Source organism: Dipteris shenzhenensis, chromosome 4 (assembly GCF_047967505.1).
Source record: "Dipteris shenzhenensis isolate YYH24624 ecotype China chromosome 4, Dip_SZ_1.0, whole genome shotgun sequence".
In the NCBI taxonomy this organism is placed as follows: Eukaryota; Viridiplantae; Streptophyta; class Polypodiopsida; order Gleicheniales; family Dipteridaceae; genus Dipteris; species Dipteris shenzhenensis.
In genome coordinates this window covers 1,040,286-1,063,008 of record NC_141599.1, presented here as the reverse complement: position 1 = coordinate 1,063,008, position 22,723 = coordinate 1,040,286, and the positions used below count along the sequence as shown (strand labels likewise).

Sequence of the window (22,723 nt, the reverse complement as noted above, 5' to 3'; positions counted from 1 at the left end):
GAATCTCATCCCCATTCACATAATCCCACAAATTACGAGAAATCAGAATATTGCGTACCATAAAACTCCAGAGGAGTAGGTGGTACCGTCCAACTTGTCTTCCTGTGAAAGACCACCGAACTGGAAATCATTCTGATTTTGCTGGGCCATGTCTGAGAAAGAGATTACAGCAAATACAAAACTGAATTCCCTTGCTGGGAATGAAATGCACAACTCCCAAAAAACACAGCCAAGCACTGGCTGAAAATGCAACTCAGATTTCTGCAATTTCTCTGTCAGAAATCTGTCAAAGCATCAAAACTCTCCCAAAATCTGCCAAAAGTGCTGCAAAACACTTACAGAAAGGCAGTGTGAACTGAAATCTCCAAAATTGCTCTCCCAACACAAAAGCCCCCAAATAGGCCTGAAATTGCAACCAGAAAGGGGCAAATTGACCAAAAGCCCCAAATGTTGTAAAAATTGCGCTCTGTCTGCAAAAGCCCCAAATTTCACTGCGAAATTGCAGTGTAATCAAAAAATCCCCAAATTTCTGCAAGAAATTGTACTGCAAAACTGAAAGCCCCAAATTTCGAGCTTCAAATTGCAACCAGAAAGGGGCAAAAGCACTGAAAGCCCCAAATTTTGCAATTTCAGCAGAAAGCCCCAAATTTTTGAGCTAAACCTCTGAATCTGCCTGCAATGTTTGCTTCACAAGCAACTACGAACCCGAAAATACCCAAATGACTGCAAAAGACTGCAAATGTCTGCACAAATACCACCAGATCTGTAAATGTTGCAGAAGAACTGCAAGAATGCCTACCAAGGATCACCGGTAGATGAAGAAACTTGCATAATAAACCCTGTACGGAATCCGTACACCTGCAGTACAACTGTACGGAATGCAGTACGGCGGCTGATGCAGGTGTGCAGTACGGAACTTACAGGTACATATGTACGAACGAGCAGGTACAACACAGTACGGGTGTACACAGGTGTACGACAGATACAACAGATCTGCAGTACGGACGTACGGATCTGCAGGTGACGAAACAGTATGGCGCAGTACGGATCTACAGATCGTGGAGCTCGAGCATATCTGTACGGTCGAAACAGCGTACGGAGCACTGGTACGGAATCAGTCGACACAGGTTGTACGACTGCTGAACGGCAATGCAGAAGATACAGTACGAGTGGGAGTACGAGTGGGAGCTGAGACTTTGTACCGCGTACGGCATACGGCTGGTGCAGTACGGACGGGAGCTGTTGGGCTGGAGCTGGAGGCGAATGTGCAGCAAGAGCAAGAGCAGGAAGAACCCACTCTGATACCAAATGTGAGAAAGAGAGAGAGCAAGAGTGAGAGCAAGAAACAGGAGAGAGAGTGAGCTGAAAGCTTAGTTGCAAATAGATGAGAGTAAGAGTGATACAACTGAAGGAGTGAGATAAGGTTTTGTCCTAGTGACAAAACCTTAGTAGTCACTAACCATAGTTAGTGGACTAACTGCGGTTAGGGGGAAAAACCTCTTAAAGAGGGAAAAGTGCCCCTAACTAGCTTATTAAATTACATTGGTCACTGCTGAATTATATCTATAATTCTAACAGTTACAACCACCAGTGGTTGCTCTAAATGATAGTCAAGGTAGATGGTTGATCATCCAATGTCTTATACAAGCCGAAGTCTTTGAATTTGCATCGGTCTATGCATCACAATCTTCTCGTGGCAGCAGAGGTTTGATTTGGGCTGATATGCAAAGTTATCCCTAGAAGCAACATGCCTTCATTTGTGGAGATTTTAAAAATGCTCCTCAACCAGGTGACAATACTTCAGCTCACACTCATATGTTAGCCTCTGAGCTTCAGTATTGGTCTAATTTATTGACTTAGTTCCCGCTTATTGATCTGTGAAAAGAATCACAGCCTATGCTGCTTGGTTATACATTTCAACACAATGCTCAGTCTGCTTATCGGGCTTGATTGGATCGATGGTGTAGGGTTGATTCTCAGCACTTTGAATTTCTCACTGTCAATTTATGGGTGGATTAAAATTTCACATATTCTGATCATGCCCCTTTGTGGTATTTCTCTCTGAGGTTTTACTTCTAAATTTTCTCTTTGTACTTTTTGGTGGGTTTTCACCTCTTTTTGAGGTTTCCCACACATAAATAAAAAATTTTCACCCCAAAAAAAGTGTGTGTGTGTGTATTTTTTCGTCATTCTTTGCAACAATCGCTCTTCGATTGTTTGCAAACTCACTGCATAGATTAGGATGTATATTTGTCCTACATGGACATCTTTTCTTGATGTACTATTTCCGCTTACCAGTTTTTTTCTGGCTAGCTATATTGTGATATAAAGCAATCAAAGATTTCACCAAAAAATGTGTGTGTGTGTGTGTGTCTGCATGCACGCGCGCTTGCAGACGCGTTGCATAGATCATGATGTATATCTAGCATACACTGAGATTTTCAGCTGATGTAATTTCGGCTGCCTTGTTTTGAGGTCACTACTTTTGTAATATAATCAATCAAAAGTTTTCACTATAAACAAAAAAGTGTGTGTGTGTGTGTGTACAATCTCTCTTTGATTATCTGCAAACTCACTACATAGATTCTGATGTATATTTTTCCTACACTGAGATTTTCTCTTGATGTATTGTCCTTTCTGGGAAGCTCTCTTGTAATATAAAGCAACAAAATTTTCACTAAAAAAATAGTGTGTCTGTGTGTGTGTGTACATACATATGTATGTATGTATGTATGTTTTAGTGTCATGGTGGCTTATAGTGGAAATATTCTTGTCTATGGAAGGTACATGTTTGAATAAAAATATAACTATTATGTTAATATACTTTTTTGAAACTCTTGACCCTATTCATTGCCGCTTTCCATTATTCAAACATGTATTTTGATAAACTAGAATAATCCAATCCCACAAATTTATTATTCTTTTTTTAATAAAGACAAGAAACTCATGCACGTGCATACGCGCACACACAAGAAGATGGAGGGGATCGAGAAAGAAAGAGAGAAAGAAAGAAAGTCTATTAACGTCCACGGGAGACCAAAGGTCTATGGGAGAATAGAACCATCTAGTACATCAGTTTAGGGAGGGCACAGGGCAGCTCCCAAGGATTGCAGAAAGCAACTCCATTTATTTAGAATACCTAGATTAAATCCTAAAGAGTCATATATAATCGACCATACATAATTTTAAGACTGAGAGTCTTTTGGTTTTGATTTAAACTCCCTAATGACTGTTATTCCGCCACAGTACACTGCCCACTTTCCATCCTTCCTGGCAGCCTTAACTTTGGCAAATTATGTTGCTTTATCCTTTAGCTGAGCTCTTGTGAGTTCCTCGGCTATCCATAACTTGGTTCTTTTCAGCTTGTAAGACTGTCGCAAAACTTTGAATCATAAATCGAGAAATAATATTTAACAAAGGGAGAGAGGTCTTGAGGAAAGGTCATCGACAAAACTAAAAAGTGAAAAGGAAAACTACTCAGTAAGCAAGGATTGGATTTTTTGTGATCCAAAGATACTTCTTGCATACCCAAACATAAGCAACAACTCCACTTATTCCATTGCAATTGACAGCATGTTTGAACCGTTGGAGGTGGACCAGCTGATTTCTTTCTCAGTCTGCTCAGGATATTTTCGGTCTACTAGGATCTAGTATGTTTCTAAATAATAATGCACCATTGGGTATCACTGTAAGGTAACATCTTATTCTCCATCCTCTTCACTCTGCCAACGGTGCTTCCTCTGTAAAGCTGATCTTCAGTTAATATGTTATAATCATTATCTTTACCAATGTTTCATGTTTCTGTCACAGCCTTGAAGGCCCTTTTGTGTGTTCCTAGTATTGTTGGAGCTCTTCAGTCATCTGATTTCCTGTTGCGTCTGGTTGCCACATCTGCTTAATTTGTCCTTGAGCACTAGACAGGTGCCTGAGCCCTCGAGTTTAAAGGCCAAAGGATTAACACCTTGAAACTTATCACTTACATGAAGGAAATATAACAACAATTTTTGCTTATTTATTCCTCATTTGGTTTACCCTTGAGAACTGGCATCAGGGGTTGAAAGAACACAATGCATGCACCTGCCCTACCACAATGTTCTCCTGGAATGGCCTAAAGATAAGCGATGCATCTGTCCTGTTGAATGTTTTAAAAAACATGTATAAGGCCAACCTGTTCTCGCGATGCAGAAAACGGAGACTTGTGACTTAAGCAAGCTGCAACCGTAAGTACTGGACTCAAGCACCCAAGCAATGCTCCATACAGCATCATCTGGTTCAACAGGAAGAATTTTTGAAGTTTTTTACCTTCATTCCTCATACATTTGCTATACTTATTTTAAGAAAGAGAGGATAAGACGCTTTTTAAATTTGTTAGCCTTGAATCATTATACATTTACCATGCATTAAACTTTTAACAACAGAAGAAAAGGAAGCTTTCCAGAGTTTGAAAGCACAATGGACTGTCTTGTCTTGTGAAGCATTGCAATGAACATGAGAAGGCCCATTAGCATTTTCAACATCTTTTTGCCAGTCTTATGAACCTAATCTCAGAACTTAATATCCCTTTGCAATAGCAAAAATGTCTTATGAAGGATTGCATAGGGCTAGAAGGGACAACCTTGCCTAGGCGAACATCTACAGGTAGTTTGGCCAGATGATACCCAAGAGCAGTCAACTGTTCCTGCCCATCCAAAGCTCCCACCTGTATGTAGTAAGCAAGATAAAGAAATAAGCCTCAACCTGCCAATTCTGTGCCGTGACACCAGCAAGCTGCCAATGGTATGCAGCACTCAGTCTTTCTATCTCAGCAGCAAAGTAGTGTAGCACTTACTCACATGTGTTTGAAAAACTTGTTATCTATCAATTATGAGAATAGCACATGTGAAGAAAATTGAAAGAATTAAAGATTACATATGATTGTGGAAATTTTGGACCTTATGGGAACATCTTAATAAGAGTATAGTCTGTACACAAGTTCTCGCTAGTGACACAAATTCATTGGCTGTGCTGAGATTATGTACTCTTAAGATAAACCATAGCATTACAAGGTCTATCAAAGCCAAAGATAATACAGATTTACAGACTTTATTGCTTAAATACAGGGAGTACACCATCTATAGCATTGGAAGGAATATTACCAAGTCAATAATGAGTGCAAGAAAGGTATGAGAAAAAACTACTGGCCTCGTGAAGTGTAGAAATAGCACATTCTACTGTCTCTGATTTTGGAGGTTCCATTGCCTGAAAGAAATACAATCCCAAACATAATTTACAAAAATTCAGATTTGCCAACAAAAGACAACTAATATGGTTACAGTCAAGTACATCTTCAATCTAGCTTATTGTAAGAACATATAAACTTTACAAAGGCAGATTACAACATGAATTTACACAATTATTACTGTGCCCACTGCATTGACTAATACGTGCAATGCAATCAAGAAATATTTCCTCATCCTTCTAGCTTTTCTGCTAAAAAAATACTTGCAGATTATCCACTATGGAACTGAAGGTCATGTGCGAAGCATCCCAAATATGATAAAGGGAAGAAACAGTTACTAAAGTAACTGTGCACACTACTGCATGATGGAGGTCCATTGGTCGACATAAAGTGGGGGACATTTGAGCATCTGAGAGTAAAGCTTGCATCTAGAGTGAAGTCCCGATGTCAATCGGTCGAACATAAACCACACGAACAAAGTATTCATACATGGGCACCAATGAATGAGTTTAAATACAAGAATAACACTCCAAAAAATATGGCCTCTAATCCTCAGTTCTCAATTGCTCCCCGATAAAAATAAGCATTTATATTTTTCCTCTTTTGAAATAGCCTCAATTACTTCCTGCAGACTCCTGTGTAGATGTGCTTGTTAGTACTTTTTAATTTCCCCCCATAAAAAAGGCTTCTATTAAGTAAAAACCCACGAGAGCAAAAACTCAAGGCAGCAATACATCATGTGGTGCATGAGAAAACGCCCCTCAAAAGGAGGTAGAAAACAACCAACGTTGAGGTTGAAAATGCCATCTCAGCCCTGTACTAGTCTCACAAAAGAAAGGGGAGCCCCCCCATTCTCTGAAAAATATAGCTCTCCTAGCAGCGACTGCACGTGAGGAGGACCCCTGCATGGTCGCCCAGATGGCCATCATTGTATGTAGTGTCTGTCCATATACTGGCCAAGTATAAGAGGGTGGACCTGGGATCCATCCAAAGCCTCTGTGCATCTGGCTCTCCAAATATGCCACGCTGTAATACTTGCTAGTATCTCCCAAGAATGGTCTACATACGCATGTACAGCTCTGAAAGGTGAACGAAGAACATCATCCAGAGAGCAAATGGGACGAGGGAGACCTGAGCCGAGCTGAAGTGAAAATCCATCTAGTATTGTAACTCCAGTCTCCTCCCAAAGTTGGTGTAAAGGACTGCATGCTACACATAAAGAAATCCTTCCACGTCTCTTGTCTTCGCATAAGTCCTCTCACCACCATCTTGCAAAGCAAGGCCCTACATTGTAAATCCTGATCTATATGTTAAGCCCGCCTTCATGAGTGGGGACGATCAATGTCTCCCAAGCAACCCTGGCTATGACATTTGTTGTGCCATCAAGCCCACTCCATAGAGAATTCCTTACAGGTCTCTTGAGCTGAGTTATACACTCACTAGAAGGGCACCAACTAGCACAAATAAACCAAGCGGTGGACAACAAAACCTGATTGACCATCACAACACTAGATGCAAGATCAAGATTGGCTAACTCCAAAAGAGGAGTTCTCCTTGTTGGGGACTTCAACGCCAAGACAAGCACGCACCAGGCACCACTCGTGGACTTCCGAGACGACTCTATCATGCTACCAGACATGGACCTAGATGGAGCATGTATGACCAGGACCTCATCGGACCGACACGGGCCTGTTACACCATATGGACACACGCTCCTTGATCTGGGCAGGATGCGTGATCTCATCATCTGCGACGGGCTTGACCTATGGCCCTCCTCAGGAGGTTTTACTTGCTTCCCACACAGGGGGGGCACTAGTGTAGTAGATTACATCATGGGATCCCCTACCTTCACTTGATGTATCACCGACTTCACCGTAGCACCACTATCTCCAGGAGCTGATCACACATACCTATTCTTCACTAGAGCCACACCACACACACCACATAGGAAGCACGACACCTACCACGACATACACTTTGATCACAGCCTCTCACCGGCCTACTCTGGACGCCTACACAGACTCCTAACCTACATCGATCATATACTAGTCATAGAGGACCGTGCTGCCCTGTTGGTCACACACTCCATGAGGCTGCCCTCCAAATCTTTCCCCACACCACACAGTCCACTAGACCACCACCTCTTGATTCTGTACCCCGCAACAATTGGTACGATGCGGAGTGCTATCGCCGATAGCTCCGACTTGAAACCAAATGTCACCTCCCGAACACACCAAACACGGTACACAAGTACCAACATCTCGTACGTTAGAAGAAGCAGACATTTCTTCGTCAAAATGAGGAGGAGATTTTGCACATCTTGTACAACAGCAACCCTAAGGATTTTTTGTGGAGATTCCTTGAGCGTAGGTCTCCATCACCCCTCACCGACACGAGATTCTGGCACACGTATGCACACCATCTTTATGATGTCCCACAACAGCCCACTCCAGATCTCATACACACACCTCGCCCCACCACTTGCACGTTGTTCACCAAAGGGGGAGTCAAGGACGCGACATTGAAACTGCACAATGGCCGAGCTAAGGATCACAAGGGGCTATGCACTGAGTTTATCGCATATGGGATCGACACGTTAGCCCCGATCCTAGTAGAGCTATTCAATGACGCTGTTTGCCTTGGCTTCCCCCGCACTTGGACACTCAACACCATCCCCCTATCCACAAGGCAGGGGATCCCATTGACCTAAGTAACTACACGACTATCATGATTGCACGTGATGTCCAAGATCTATGCAGTTGTATTGGATGCGTCAGTCAGCATGTTCACAGAGATGAGAGGGCTCAGAGCAGAATGTGAGGCCGATTTTAGGCGAGACCGTGGGACCAAGGATCACATACTCACACTCAGGAGTGTCATTAAGGAGGCCAAATCACGGAAGGAAAGGGTATATTGCTGCTTTGTGGATTTCTGCAAAGCCTTTGACACAATACCTCGAGCTCGTCTCATCACACGCCTACAGACACTGGGATTTGATTAGGAGATCATCTGCACAGTCATGGCACTGTATGAGAGAGTCTCAGGCCGAGTTCGGACAGGCGCAGGTTGGATAAATGAGATCTTGAGTACCATAAGCGTCAAATAGGGTTCTCCTTTATCACCGACCCTGTTTGGCCTCTACATCGATGAGCTTGAGACCTTCATGGGGGCGTTCGGAGGGACTGGTTGCTCACTTGCCGGGATCATCATTAGGATTCTTCTTTATGTATATGACGTGGCACTCTTGTCGTCCACACCCGAGGGGCTCCAACGGCACCTGGATGCACTACAGGCTTTTTGTTTATCCCATGATTTGGAAGTCCCTTGGCAAGACCAATGTCATGATTTTTAACACCTCTCGAGCAAACATGCAACGGAAGCAGTTTACTTTTACTTTCGGTGGGTCACCAGTTGAGATCGTATCCTCGTACATGTACTTGGGGGTCATCTTCTCCGGCCCGATCTTCACAATGAGACTAGCGATGCATGCCAAACTAAGCAAGGGATATGCCTCACTGGCTCGGCTAGAGAGACAATGCTTCCACTCCCACTTCCAGGACCCTCGGACCAAGGCTCTTCTCTTTGACTCCTTGGTCCGACCAGCCGGTATGTATGGCAGCCCTTGTTGGGGGCCTGACATGTCCGAGATAGAGTGGACACGGGTGGAGCACCTGCAGATCCTCATGCTCTCACGGATGACCCGGGGGAAACCATCTGTACCACATCACATCATTCAGGCCGAGCTAGATGCACTCCACTCCAGCTAGATGCAGCCTTTCAGACCATCACATATCATATCTACACCAAGTTAGGTCATATGGGGACTGCACATCAGGGAGACAGATGTTGCCATGGTTGGCTCTCGATTCCTCCATGAGGTTAGCAGCAAAGGGAGAGGAGCGATGCTGGTATGCACGGACTCACAGATGGTTTGTGAGACTAGGGTTCCACATCGATAGGATACCTCCTTTTCAGTACAGTTTAGATGCCCCTTCGGTACTCCCACCCACCATCCCGATCGGGCCACACACCAACTAGGTCATTCGAGAGGATCTCCTGCAGCTACACACCTTTAGGACCTAGTTGGAGCCGAGAGAGCTTCCATTGAAGCTGAGTTTCTACAGAGATTACTATCTTCGTATTTCAGAGGAGGGATTCATCACACCACCGGGGTACACTGAGCTGCATATGCCTCACTCACTACGGATCTCCATTCGACAGTTTCGAGTATCATCACACCGCCTCTGTATAGAGAGCGGCAGAGCAGAGGGAATTCCTAGACAGCATCGCTTATGCATATTATGCGACTGTCAAGAGGTTGATTCGAAGGAGCATTTTATTTTCAGGTGCCCAGTGTACTACGAAATCCGAGGTCGCTACCACTGCCTCTTCAGAGATAGCTCTGGGCTCCTTTCCAGGTTCCTCGCCTACCTAAATCAAAGATGCCTCGCGGCCTTCTTTCACGAGGGGGTCCGACACAGAGAGTACTTACTCAGGCGACGGGGCTTGGCCACATCATCACAGACCTCTCAGAGCAGGATCACAGAGTTCTTCCCATTGAGTGACATTGATAGTCCAGTCTCTAGCCGCAGACGTGGCAGAGACCCCGACCCGACAACCACAGCATGACACACGAGACATCGAGGGAGCACACAGATCACTCTAGGGGACCTCCCGTCATTGTTTAGACTCGGGATACATCCCACGAGAGTCACGGTGGCTCTGGTCTTGCGTCGAGCCTTGTCTAGGAGACCGAGACACACGGCACCCCTTGACGGGCGCCAACGTCCCATCACCGGCTATGCACCAAGTAGGGCGACATGACATACGGAGAATTCCACTCCGCTCCAGTCCTTTTCTTTTCATTATTACATCCAGATGTATTTGATTATGTATGATCAGACTTAAGATTCAGCACGGGTGATGATGCTCGTTACAGTAGCTCCACCCTTACTGTGATTTGTATCAGGTTTTCTTTCAGTCTCATAGACCCATCAGTCTTCCGAAGACTCTAATAAAATTTCTCTCTTTCTTTCTTTCTCCAAGACTGGCACAAACTGTTGTGATGGAGAGATACCCATGCCGACCTGGCACTCCACACACCTGACAGGAACACCCCTTTAAACCTAAGTAAAACCAATGTCATTTCCCCAACCAGGGGTGTCCTTGTCACTAATCCAAAAGCCATTGGATTTATCCCAATTGATGTGTGTCCCCGGAGCAGTGCAAAACATACCCAAGGCTGTCCAGAAAGAAGTGAGCGTATGTGTCGTGGCATCTAGAAAAACAGCATTATCATCTGCGAGCTCAATGTCCATAAGTTCTTCATCCCATCTGAGGGGAAGTCTCAGCCCAAAGAGATCATCTTGAGATCCAATATAGATGCCCATCACTTCAGCCGTAAAGAAAAAGAGGAAAAGAGCTAGAGGACATCCTGGCAGACTGATCTAGAAATCTGAAACCTCTCTCTCCGGACCCCACCAATAAGCACCTCGCTATGGGCTGATTTGTATAAGGGGGATACGCCTTGAATCCATACAAGTGGAAATCCAAAACGAAGAACGGTGCCTTCCAAAAAACTCCAATCTACCGTGTCATAAGCTTTCTCAAAATCCAAGGGTAGAATGGCCATAGTCTACTTAGAAGCCTCCCAAAATGAGAAAATATTATCAAAGATGCTCCTGCCATGAACGAAGACCGTCTAGGAATCATGTATAAGATCTGGAAGCACGGGCTGCAAGGGTAGGCTTATCGCTTTCGCCAGGATTTTGTAGCAAGTGCCCAAAAGAGAGTAATCGGTCTTCACTGAGACACTAAATTCTTGCTACCCCCTTTTGGAATAAGATGAATGAGACCATCTGTAAGTGATTGTGGTATCTCGCCAAAGTCCAAAACACCCGAACCTGCGCACTTGCTCTTATGAAGGGCAAGGCTGAGGTAATATAAAGAAGTAGTTAAAAAAGAGGGGGTAAGCCCATCTGAACCCGCGCACTTGCTCTTATGAAGGGCAAGAAGTTGGTGAAAGGTGCATCTAGTGAGGTCCGCATATCTAATTTCACCAACATAGTTATACACTGCCATACAACATATTAGGTATCATCTATGGCCTGTGTGTCAGCATCTGCTATCACAAGGGAGGCATAAAAATATGTAGCTATGTGCATGACGGCATCAGGATCAGTCTGTAAAACCCCGTCTGAGTCAATAAGCTGCGAAACACATTCCCTACTAAAACACATTTCCTACTATGGCTGGGGCAAGGAGTAGAGAAGAAGTGCTTATTGACTCTACTCCCATCTGAGTCCAAAAAGACTCTAAAATCATCAATACCACTAGAAAGTGATCTGAGGTGGATACTCCAGCCAAAATGCATACAGATTTGCCCCTATCCAGAGCCCAATCATCAACCTAAAATCTATCAATCCGTGCATGGATGGGCATCTGTAGTCTCCTGCTCGACCACGAAAACAGGAGAGAGTGTGGCTGTGTGTGAAAGGCATCATCAAACCATGTATCTCTGCCACTGAAGAGCAACAGGAAGGCGTCCCCTCTCTCCACCACCTTCTCTACCCTCCTTTTTTATCTGAAGGCAACTAAATCACCTCCAATGACCCATGAATCTGCAATGGAGGCCAGGAGAGCAGCTCTTTCCACATGAGGACACGATCCCCTCTCTTGTTGGGGGCATATAGTTTTATAAAACCAACCTTATGTCCCTCAATAAAAAGCAAGATCAACTGAGCTCCGTCGGGAATAATGACTTCGTGTCCAACAATCACAGGGAGAAAAGATAAAGAAACTGAAATACATGTACCACCCCTAGTGCTAATTGCAAGTGACTAAAAGATGTAGCGTAAAAGCATCTTACCTGGCGACACAATCCCTGGCATCCAATTTGTGGTCCTAAATAAAGAGAATGTCAATAGTGCCCCCAGTGTAACCTCCTTCATAAAAGACAACAAAGACACTCTCATTTTCTCTCCCTCTCTCCCTCTCTCCCTCTCTCTACAGATACACTAGGGCCCAGGACAATCGTCGGGCTGGACCCTCCCTGAAGGTTTTTATTCATCAGAGAGAAAATACAGTACAAGCTGTTCATACAAAATCCAACCGTGAATGAATCATTACATGAGCTCTTAGGCTCTCTTTCTTGGCAACAAGCCACTTGTCAAAGTCTACATTACTTTCCTAATTACATGCCACTAAGGGCAACTCTGGAGTCTTCGAAGCACTTGGTCACGCGAACCACCTCCTAGACTCTTGTTAGGCTCCATTGCGCTTAGGAAAAATAACTCTTCCTAGTACCTATAACAATTAATTAAAGCGCACCACCATGGTACCCATTAATTGTTAGCGCTTTGCATGCAAATAATACATTGTGGACTAATTCTATTCACAGTGGGCGTCCCCACTGAACATATGTACACACATAACAAATATAAAAATATATTTATTTATTCTCTCATTGACCAAAGTCAACGCTCTTGATCATAATTAAGGGGATTTGACCAAGGGTCGAGACACCTTAATTATAGTCAAGTCTCTCCAACCGAAGTTGGCACATCTTGGTTAACCGTAGTTAACCTTCTTGGTATAAACCAAGTCTTCCTGACCGAGATCACTTGACCGTAGTCAATTCTTTGACCAATAGAATAACTATTTTGACCATAATTAACCCAGATGGAAAAACTATTTAATTATGATCAAATAAATGGTCAAATATACTTTGACTTAGAATATTTACATTGTGGTGACATCCCCTCGGCTTCTATTCAGTTAACCTCAACTGAAAAGCTTCCTTGTAAACATCCAAAAGCTGTGGATGATCAGACAACATGTCTTCATTTATCCACTTGGCATCCAATGCCGTATAATTCTTGAATTTTACAAGGTACCTGTAAAATTATTTGCCTTGAGGGCCTTTGTGTACGGTATGGTACACGATCTGCTCTGGTTGAAGAACCTCCTCCAGCTCATCCACTTCTGGTGGATCCTCTGATATTGCTTCTGTAGGCTCTGGCCCCTGAAATTTCTTTAGAAGACTCACATGGAATGCATTGTGAATCCTCCAATGCTCTGGCAATGCTAACCTGTATGCAACCTCATTTATTCTTTCTGTAACCCTGAAAGGGCCATAGTACCTAGGAGATAACTTTGCATACACTCTCTGTTTGCCTTTGAACTTACGGAGCCTAGCTTTCTCGAAGTTGAGATCTAACTGTCTCCTATGCTTATCTGCAGCTCTTTTATGTTTCTTTTGAGACCTTTCGATTGCTGTCTGAACTTGGCTGTAAGCTGTATGGAGGTCTCTCACAAACTGATCAACTGTAAATATTTCATCCTTGGTCCTCAGGATAGGTGGCAGAATTACCCTTCCATAGATGACCTCAAAGGGGGCTTTCCCTGGAGAGCTGTGTACTGTATTATTGTAAGCAAACTCTACCAATGGTAGGCACTTTTCCCAGTCTGAACCTTGGTCACCCACGTAGCATTTCAGCATATCTAATGCTGTAGAATTTGCTGCTTCACTTTGACCATCTGTCTGGAGATGGAAAGAAGAAGAAAAATTCAGATTCATCTCCATGTTATCAAATAAAGCTCTCCAGAATAGACTGGTCATTCTGGGATCTTGATCACTGACAATGGACTTAGGCATACCATGATGCTTAAAGATCTGTGCCATGAAAAGCTTAGCCATATGATCTGCCTTTCTGGTTTTGCGAATCGGAATGAAATGAGCTTGCTTGCTGAATTTATCAATGGTAGTCCAAATCCCATCATTCCCTGACTTTGATCTTGGCAAATCAAAAATGAAGTCCATTGTAATACTTTCCCACAGTGCCTGAGGCACGGGAAGAGACATAAGTAGGCCAGGTGCCTTCCGTCTATCATACTTCACTTTCTGACACATAAGGCATTCAGTAACAAACTAATGTATATCTTTCCACATCCCTGGCCAAAAGAAATACCTCTCTAGTGCTAGAGTTGTTGCTGTAATTTCTCTATGCCCAGCATAGGGAGGTGCATGGCATTCCTCCAAAATCTTTTTCCTCATCTCCTGGGTTATGCATAGGCAGTCATCTTTCATTAAATACCCATCTTTCACGGAATAGTGACTCGTGGACTGCCCCTCTTGCATTTGCTATAAAATCTCGCCAAAATCTGATCTGCATCATTAGCATATTGCTCCCTCATGCCTTCCAGGTCTTGATGATAAGCAATAGTCACATTGTTAACCTGGGGTCTTTGGGACAAGACATCTACCACTCTGTTCCGAATTCCTAGGGTATGGACAATCTGAAAATGATACATTGACAGCATATTTGCCCATTTCATATGCTTCTCGGAAAGTTTTGTCTTAGTTAGAACATGTCTCAGACTTTGGTGATCTGTTTTAACAATAAAATCTGCACCCAAAAGATAGTGCTTCCATGTGTTCACAGCATGAACTACAGCCAACAATTCTTTTTCATAGATTCCCAGATATCTTTCAGCATCACGCAATCTTCGGCTCTCGTATGCTAGTACATGTCCATTCTGATGTAATGCAGCCCCAACACACTCTCCACAAGCATCGCAATCAACATCAAAAGGTTGATAAAGATCCGGGACTACAAGAAGAGGCTCTCTCTAGTTAACTTCTCCTTGAGTATATTGAATGCTTTCTTCTGCGATATTCCCCATGTAAAGGCTACATTTTTCTTAGTAAGATCATGTAATGGAGCTGCGATATCAGCAAAATGCCTGATGAATCTCCTATAGTAGGAGCGAAGTCCCAAAAAACTACGGACTTCATGCACAGTTTTCAACTCACGCCATTCTTGGATGGCTTGGATCTTTACAGGATCCATCTGTATCCCAAATAATGGATCTCTTCCAAAAAGAATTCACTTTTCTTGCTATTGGAAAAAAGCTGATGATTTCGAAGTTCTTGAAATACCAAAGCAAGATGTTCCTTGTGCTCTTCTTCTGTCTTTGAAAAGATTAGGATATCATCAAAGAAAGTATCCATGAAATGTCTGTACTTTCGGAAGATGCGATCCATCATTCTATTGAATGTGGCTGGAGCATTTGTCAACCCAAAAGGCATCACTAAGTATTCATACAACCCGAATGTAGTGCGAAAAGCTGTCTTATGCACATCTTGTGGTTGTATTCTGACTTGATGATAGCCACTCTTCAAGTCTATCCTGCTGAAAACTATTGCTCCTCTGAGCTGGTCAAGCACATCATCTATGCGTGGTATCGGAAATCTATTTTTGATGATCATCTTATTCAATGCACGATAATCAATGCACATTCGAAAAGAACCATCTTTCTTCTATATTAGAAGTACTGGTGAGCAAAAAGGAGACGAGCTGAGCTGAATCAACCCTTTGGATAGCAAGTCCTGCACCTGAGCCATAATCTCCTCTCTTTGAGTCGCACTGACTCTATAAGGTGGTCTATTTGGTGGCTCACTACCAGGCATTAACTCTATCTGATGATCTTTTGGTCTCTCTAGGGGTAACTCCCCTGGCAAAGCATCAGAAAAGCAATCTTTAAAGTATACAAAAAACTGAAATTTATCTTTGTCTGCATCATTCATTTTAGCATGCATATCATTCTCTTTTTCTTTCACAAAAACCATGTACGCGGAAATCGCACACTTTATTGCTTTACCACATGTAACATCAGATACAATGGGGATAGTTTCCCCTTTATTCCTAGCAACTAAACGTTGGTTTTTCTTCCTATGGATAAAACTCAGCACCCTCTCAGGGTATTCTATCGTTACTTCCTTTCGATGGAACCACGGTGTACCAAGTACAACATCATGCTGCTTGAGAGGAGAGATTAAAAAGTCCTCCTGATCTACATAGCTCTGCACATGGACAAAGGAGTAACTTGCAATCAAAGGAGTAACTTGCACTGGATTCCCTTGGAACATTTGATCAGCATCAAGAGCTCTGCCTAGCTCTTCAGTTTTTATCCCTAATCTAAGGGCTAAATCTTCAGATATGAAATTGTCTGTAGACCCTGAATCAAATAGGATTAATGCTTGCTGATCTCTTATCTTTCCCCATGATAGCAAAAGCTCTTTTTTCTTTGGGTGTGAGGTACTACCCAAAACATCTGGGACTACTCCCACCAGTGGCCTCGATGGTACTTGTGGCTTTTTCTGCTCCTTAGAACCTGAAGGCTTCTCAGGGCACTGGGCAGCCATATGCCCCTCTTTCCCACCTCTAAAGCATTCCCCATCTCTGCGAAATGCAGCTATCTGTTCAGGAGTGAATGGGGATTTGCCTTTATATGACTTTGAAAACTGCGTACCCCTCGGCTTCTAGGACAGAAACCCTTTCTTTTCAACCTTGGGATACTCTTTCTTTTCTGATTTTGAAAAATCGATTTTCTTCCTTTCAGCACCTCCTGCATGTAAGGATAGTACTGTGGATGGATCTTGTAACGGCACAAGACTAGCCACTAAAGCTGAATGCATAAGGTCTTGAATGTTCTTTGGCCCCAAAGCTCTGTACTTTCTTATTTGGGTTCTTTTGGAGATCTTTTTGAAAGGTGTAACCTGCAAATAAGCATCCCAAAACTTTTGGTTGTACACATCCACTGTATCTCCTGCATCCATATGCAAACTGTCCCAATCTTGAAGAACATGATCTCTAAACTGTTTAGGCATAAACTGCTGGTAGAAGGCTTTCTTGAAGTCCTTCCACCTCTTTGGGGTTGACCCATCTGTGGTCTGTGCACTCCACCATGCACTAGCTGTCGCTGTCAAGTGCAAACTGACCATTCTTAACTTGGAGGATTCTAAAAACTTTTCTGTACCGACTGCAGCATCAAACTGCCTGATGAACTACAATGCTTTGTCTGTATGACCACATTGTCCATTTTAGGTCATAAGCTTGATAGATTTACCTCCATCTTTGAGTTCCTTGGTCTCTCTAGAAGACTTGCTCTTCCTAGACTTCTTGTGTTTCCTTCTTTTCCTGGATGGTTTATCTGATAAAGAAGAAGATACAGAAGTCGAGCTCGAGGTAGACGGTGAAGGACTTGGAGATCGGTGATGATGCCTCGATCTCTTCCTGCTATGAGACCGTCCCCTATGAGATCCCTCTCTCTCGGGCTGTACACGAGAGTGTGCCTCTGGCATTGGCACATCATAAGCTGCATTAAGCATATTTTCTGCTTGAAACAAATGCTGAGCTCTTGGATCCCTTCTGAGATTTTCCATCTCTTGCATATGAGAGCGTACCATCTGCTCAAATTCTTGCTGATTTTGCTGCACACTTCTCTGTCTTGGATGTGCATCCCTATCTTGTGAATCCCACTGGATAGGTGATTGGGCCTTTTTTTTACAACTTGTCTGAGATCTGGAAGTTTCTCACACACACTGTGTATGCAACTAATGCACGCAACCTTTGCTTTTCAAAAAGAAAAATTACCTCAACAAGAGGTGTCTTGCATTCACAATCTATGCCAGTACCGGGCTATCAACTCAAGGCATATACCCACAAAGTTGCCAAGGCATCAACAACTATATTGCCCCTTTTCTCGCTGCTGCAAAAAGCACTGAGTATGCATCTAATTCCCTTTTCCTGAGCACAAAGGCATGCATTCCTTTACTTGTGCAAATCTCTGATTTTTCTCTGATTTCTGCTTTTTCTGATAGTAAATACTCTCAGATAGGTGAAAACAGCTAGCAGAAACAGTTTTTGCAACTGTCTTTTTTTTTTTGTACAGTAACCAGATGAGTACCTACTGGTTACTCTAACCAGACTGACTAGCTCTAGTTTGGTTAGTTTGCAACTAGACTAACTGAACTGGTCACAGTCTGGTTACAGTGACCAGACTAGTCTGGTTGGGTCAACTAACTGGACCTCTAACCAATCCACTAACCAAGGTTAGGTTGGCTTAACCTCAAGTCTTCCACATCAGCCACTTGTCTGCCACGTGTCAGTGCCACATCAGCATCTGAGCTGGCTGCCACGTGTACTGCCACATCAGCACCCCTTAAGACCTGGATGCCACGTCAGCGTCTGAACTGTACACTGCCACCTCAGCATCCACTCAGGCCTGCAATTGTCTGCCACATCAGCAAGCTCTAGCTATATGCCACGTGTCTTTTTGCCACATCAGCATATGACACGTCACTGCCATGTGTCAGGTGGCCAGGTCAGGGCCACGTCAGCCCCTGCATGCACCATATTGCCACGTCATCCCGCACATGTGGACGCCTAGCCACATCACACGTTGATAGGACAAAACCTGTATCACGTTTTTGAGCACGTTTTTGAGCACTGTATATAGCTGTGGGTAGGCACATAGTTGTACACATCCAGGGTAGGTGTGGGCTTTTGGCATTTGTGGATTCTTCTTTCACAAGCATGATGGACTAATGTATAGTTTTTTGAGACAATAAAGTATGTTTTGCAGGGTTCATGGGAAATAATGAAATGCAATGTGGTTGTACCAGACCTCCAGAGCAATGGTGTGCAGTGTGTGGTCAAGTGAAATGTTTTTGGGGTCATGAAAATCAAGTCATGAAGGGTTTTTTAATTTTATTTTCCTGAGTCAATGTGCACTTACATGTTACAGGAATTTGATATGTTCTGGTGTCCATGTCACGGGGCTTTTCATGTGTGTGTACGGGGGTGCATGCAAGTCTTAATGTGCATGCTAATGTGTGTGGGAATTGTGTGACCAAAGGTCCAAAATGTGCATTTAATGTGCCTAGGGGGATATTTGCATTTTTAATGGAAGAGTGGTAAATTCTACGTGATGACATGGCTGGAAAATCTGGAAGGGAATGTATGCATGCAAGGTGGCTACGTGATCAAGGATTGGGATGTTCTGGCTGACGAGTGGGCTGATACGTGGGATGGCGACTACTGGAGAGTTCTGGAGAACGTGGATGAGCAGAAGAGATCAGGTTGGGGGGAAGAAAGCCAAGAAGGAGAGAGGTGAGGATCTGCTGGTCGATGAATGGATGGTTCACCGGCTCCAAATTGTTGTACAAGAGCAGTGCGTCAGGGTGTAGAGGGCTGTGACGATCTGAGAGCGATTGGGCTGTGTACAGGCTGTCAACGGGGTGTGATGATCTGAAAAAAAAATAGCACAGGGCTGATGGGCTGTTGGCGTGGGAGAGCTGTAGTATGGAAGAGAAGAGACAGGCTGACGATTAGCTGAGCGGAGAGCTAACGGGCTGATCAACATGAAGTACGAGTCGCTTATTTTGTTGGGCTGTGGGTTTGTTACCTTTAATCACGCACAAGTGTGCAGACTGCGTGGGGGAGCTTAGCTGGAACAGAAGACAGATTGGGAGTTGTCGCTGCTGGAAGCTACTCGTGATGTGGCTGCTTACAATTCTGAGTATGACGTGTACAGCTTGTGTGCAGATGCAATAGTGACTGAACGGAAGTCGTGATAGGGACTTTGATCGTTGAGGTTTCATGAATCTATAGGTGGAGGGGATGACTCGACGGATTAGCATTCTTGGGGGTTCTTTGTGCATGAGGATTCCGTACAAGAAGCATAAGTACGAGCTGTTTTACTTATACAAGCTGCTGGAAGGAGGTGTTGTAGATACATCATGTGTGGTTGATCTGTCGTACAAAGAACGACTGTGTGTATGAACAACTCTTGGTTGACAAGTGTAGAGTTTGACAAGTGGCTTGATGCCAAGAAAGAGAGCCTAAGAGCTCATGTAATGATTCATTCCCATTTGGATTTGGTATGAACAGCTTGTACTGTATTTTCTCTCTGATGAATAAAAACCTTCGGGGGGGTCCAACCTGACGATTGTCCTGGGCCCTAGTGTATCTGTAGAGAGAGGGGGAGAGGGAGAGAAAATGAGAGTGTCTTTGCTGTCTTTTACAAAGGAGGTTGCATTGGTATCAAAGCCTGACTCACGGCTTTCTCAAGTAGTGACGGTGCAAAGAACCACGCTCAAGCTTTGTCCCTATCTATCTCTGGACAAATACCGGACAGCGCCACACCCGTGAGCCAAGGAGTCGTGATGGTGCTTGTCCCTGGATGGAATGCTCAAAGGAAGCCAGGCCATCGTGGAATTCGAAAAACAGAGAGTTTATGAGAATGTATTTGCTATCTATTATGAACGAGGTTACATTGCCCAGAGCAGACGGCACGAAACTTTTGTCAGAGATTGACGACCCGATGAACGCAATTGATGACAAAATGGTGAAACACCAGGCGGCTCACGTTTAGTGCAATCACTAAATATTTGTGTTGCGTGACGATGTGTTTGATAAAGACGAATCAATTGGAGTCCATGTGCGACGGAGATGCTTGAGCAGATAATTGCTTGGCGGCTTGGGCGGAGGGCTAGAAAGGATAAGCGATGCCTTCATGCATTTTGACATGACACACAAGTAGATCATGGCACAGTTCCGTTGCTTGACGGTGGTCGGGGGCTGGCGACGCTGAGCGCTAACAGAAGGTCCTGCGACAGAGGTCTCTAGAAGACGCGACGCACGACGCTGCCCAGCCAGCCAAGGTTTGAACCTTAGGCTGACGTGGCTCTTGCAGACGTTGATAAGGAAAAAAAAGGAAAGACAACCAGGAATTATGTACTTCACCACGTCAGATAGCTGAGACTTCATAGGGATCAGCTACAATGTGGGCTCATAGATGATGAGCTTATGAACCAGGTTCCAGAGCAGGTATCCAGAACACACAAATGACAAGTCAATCTCCCACACAATCTGACTAGAATACACACAGGAACACACAAACTCTTTGAAAGAGGGGAAAGAAGGCTTTGACACAGAGCTACAACAAGTCAAAGCCTTCTTTCCCCTCTTTCAAAGAGTTTGTGTGTTCCTGTGTGTATTCTAGTCAGATTGTGTGGGAGATTGACTTGTCATTTGTGTGTTCTGGATACCTGCTCTGGAACCTGGTTCATAAGCTCATCATCTATGAGCCCACATTGTAGCTGATCCCTATGAAGTCTCAGCTATCTGACGTGGTGAAGTACATAATTCCTGGTTGTCTTTCCTTTTTTTTCCTTATCAACGTCTGCAAGAGCCACGTCAGCCTAAGGTTCAAACCTTGGCTGGCTGGGCAGCGTCGTGCGTCGCGTCTTCTAGAGACCTCTGTCGCAGGACCTTCTGTTAGCGCTCAGCGTCGCCAGCCCCCGACCACCGTCAAGCAACGGAACTGTGCCATGATCTACTTGTGTGTCATGTCAAAATGCATGAAGGCATCGCTTATCCTTTCTAGCCCTCCGCCCAAGCCGCCAAGCAATTATCTGCTCAAGCATCTCCGTCGCACATGGACTCCAATTGATTCGTCTTTATCAAACACATCGTCACGCAACACAAATATTTAGTGATTGCACTAAACGTGAGCCGCCTGGTGTTTCACCATTTTGTCATCAATTGCGTTCATCGGGTCGTCAATCTCTGACAAAAGTTTCGTGCCGTCTGCTCTGGGCAATGTAACCTCGTTCATAATAGATAGCAAATACATTCTCATAAACTCTCTGTTTTTCGAATTCCACGATGGCCTGGCTTCCTTTGAGCATTCCATCCAGGGACAAGCACCATCACGACTCCTTGGCTCACGGGTGTGGCGCTGTCCGGTATTTGTCCAGAGATAGATAGGGACAAAGCTTGAGCGTGGTTCTTTGCACCGTCACTACTTGAGAAAGCCGTGAGTCAGGCTTTGATACCAATGCAACCTCCTTTGTAAAAGACAGCAAAGACACTCTCATTTTCTCTCCCTCTCCCCCTCTCTCTACAGATACACTAGGGCCCAGGACAATCGTCAGGTTGGACCCCCCCGAAGGTTTTTATTCATCAAAGAGAAAATACAGTACAAGCTGTTCATACCAAATCCAAATGGGAATGAATCATTACATGAGCTCTTAGGCTCTCTTTCTTGGCAACAAGCCACTTGTCAAACTCTACATTACTTTTCTAATTACATGCCACTAAGGGCAACTCTGGAGTCTTTGAAGCACTTGGTCACGCGAACCGCCTCCTAGACTTTTGTTAGGCTCCATTGCGCTTAGGAAAAATAACTCTTCCTAGTACCTGCAACAATTAATTAAAGCGCACCACCATGGTACCCAATAATTGTTAGCGCTTTGCATGCAAATAATACATTGTGGACTAATTCTAGTCACGGTGGGCGTCCCCATTGAACACATGTGCACACATAACAAATATAAAAATATATATATTTATTCTCTGGTTGACCGAAGTCAATGCTCTTGATCATAATTAAGGGGCTTTGACCAAGGGTCGAGGCACCTTAATTATAGTCAAGTCTCTCCAATCGAAGTTGGCACAACTCTCCAACCGAAGTTGGCACATCTTGGTTAACCGTAGTTAACCTTCTTGGTATAAACCAAGTCTTCCTGGCCGAGATCAGGCTTACTTAACTGAAGTCAAGTATCTGTGACCGTAGCCAATTCTTTGACCAATAGAAAAACTATTTTGACCATAATTAACCCAGATGGAAAAACTCTTTAATTATGATCAAGTAAAT

At 43.9% G+C, this 22,723-nt stretch overlaps 1 protein-coding gene across 1 annotated transcript in view; it reads right to left on the bottom strand.

Moving 5' to 3' along the window:
• LOC147902304 (RNA helicase family protein) overlaps positions 1-22,723 on the bottom strand; it is a 236,498-nt gene that overhangs the window by 86,338 nt on the left and 127,437 nt on the right. Inside the window, exons 25-27 of the mRNA XM_087373377.1 lie at positions 5,182-5,238; positions 4,616-4,699; positions 4,169-4,267 (exon numbers count right to left, since the gene is read on the bottom strand). Coding sequence (XP_087229503.1) covers positions 4,169-4,267; positions 4,616-4,699; positions 5,182-5,238 — 240 coding nt within the window. The remainder of the gene's footprint in view (positions 1-4,168; positions 4,268-4,615; positions 4,700-5,181; positions 5,239-22,723) is intronic.